Genomic DNA, 1987 nt, shown 5'->3' with positions numbered 1-1987 from the left:
AAATATGCATATGCTATATATACAAAAAAAGTAAAACGTAATATGTATAAACAATCATGCACAAATATGCATATATAGGTATCAGTATATATACAATGTTTTAAAAGATCAGAATTATAAGTCTCTTGAATTGACAGCACAAAATGTCCGCTTCGAATCTAGTTATTATTTCATTTTTGATATGCACTACTGCGATTATTAATATTCATGGAGAGTTGGTAAGAAGCTGCATTTTCTTTGTCACTTATTGACCCACAAGATTTAAAAAAGTCAGTGATAATAAAGTTAATTTTGAATTCCCTGAGAATTTACGGTACCAAGTTTACAAGCATTTTAATACACAAAATGTATTCATTTTATTTCTGAAATAAATCACAGAATAAAAGGTTTGTTTGCTTAAAAAACACTTAATGAAATAATTCAATATTAATTATTTATCAACAATAAATGTGTTCTTAATAAATGGATTTCAAAAGTTGACGAAGTTTTAAAGAAATAAGATGGAAGTCATCATATTTGAATTTTGAAACATTGAAAAATGAAATTTTTCAAATATTATAATCATGTAGGATATTTTGCAATATGCAAAACAAACAATTTATGCATCAGATTTGAAAAAACCCGATCAAAATTTTCGAAAAGTTGTTTCTGTGGATAGTTCAACCGCTGCTGGCGAAGACATTGTCAGTATAACAATTCATGCCAAAGAAACAACTTGTGCAGTGTCACAACAAGTTTGCAAAATAGATTGTGTTAATTTAAATGTTTATCTAATAAATGCACACATTTTATAGATATCAATAGATAAAGTGTATTCAAAAGAATGCACAGTTTCTACGAGGAAATACGAAGATATTGAATGCTTCTTGACAGCAAATAGTGACAGAGTTGGCACTCTGAAATGTATTTATCAAACAAAACATTGAATGTGATTTTATTTATGCAGCATGATATGCGAATGCACGTAGAAATTTTTTTAACAAATAAACACGAATTGATTTTAAAGCTGTTATCACTTGAAATTTCACACATCAAAGTACATTATAAAAAATGCAAGATTAAATCAGTTGGCAAATAGATGATGAAATGAAATTTCATTGTAAAAATAAATTTAAATCATTTGCAGCGAATTATAAAGAAAACAACGAATGCAACAATTTTTCAATCCCATTTTCATGCACAATTCAGTTTTTGTTCAGCTCTATTTCCTTTTCTGTTGTCTTAAGTTCACTATTCCAGCTTCCACTAAATCATTCAACAGAAATAACGTTTTGCTCTTCTAATTGTACATCTATTTCCTGCGTTGCATTTGGACAAACTGATGGCTTGACAAAAGTAGGCAGCACATTATCTTTCGCTGAAAGCCAAGAAGGCCGAATTTTGCCATGCAAACGCCATTTTCCGTACAAATTACTCAAATGCTTTTCATATACAATATATTCCAACACATCTCGAGGTACAGTTTCATTTCCCATATACAGTCGACCGAATTGATCATAAATTGCCAACTTCTAAATTTTGAAACTGCTTTCTTTAAACATATACATATATATATATATATATATATATATATATAGATATATATATATATATATATATATATATATATATATATATATTTTTTGATTCATATATATAATTATATACTTCTTGATGCGTGAAATACCTAGATATAAATACATACATATATGTATGTTCATCAAAATAAAAATTTTTCCATTAATTGTGCACCAGTTTTGTATATATTGCCGACGGAACTTGAGAATAATTCCAACTGATTCGACCATAACATTGTGTGAGAATCAGTATTCATAGAGCTGGTCCACATATTCAATATACTGAAACATGAATTCGCGTTGAAAAGTCCGCCAAAACAGATACATATAGCTCACTTGGTAAATATTGCTACATCAGGAACCATATTGAGCTTACACTGGACACTCGAATACGTTATAACCATGTTATAAACCGCAAGGATATCCTTCAA

At 28.7% G+C, this 1987-nt stretch overlaps 1 protein-coding gene across 1 annotated transcript; it reads left to right on the top strand.

Annotated features, from left to right (window-relative positions):
- The first annotated feature begins 143 nt into the window (after positions 1 to 143).
- Tsp_12925 (conserved hypothetical protein) lies at positions 144 to 1494 on the top strand. Its single transcript, XM_003368751.1, has 4 exons — positions 144 to 218; positions 570 to 734; positions 795 to 903; positions 1127 to 1494. Exons 1-4 carry the CDS (start codon positions 144 to 146, stop codon positions 1492 to 1494), a joined length of 717 nt encoding a protein of 238 aa, XP_003368799.1.
- Positions 1495 to 1987: the final 493 nt, after the last annotated feature.

This window comes from Trichinella spiralis, assembly GCF_000181795.1.
Source record: "Trichinella spiralis strain ISS 195 chromosome Unknown Scfld1963, whole genome shotgun sequence".
NCBI lineage: Eukaryota > Metazoa > Nematoda > Enoplea > Trichinellida > Trichinellidae > Trichinella > Trichinella spiralis.
The sequence above is the reverse complement of the archived record's forward strand: the minus strand, read 5'-3'. Positions and strand labels throughout refer to the sequence as shown.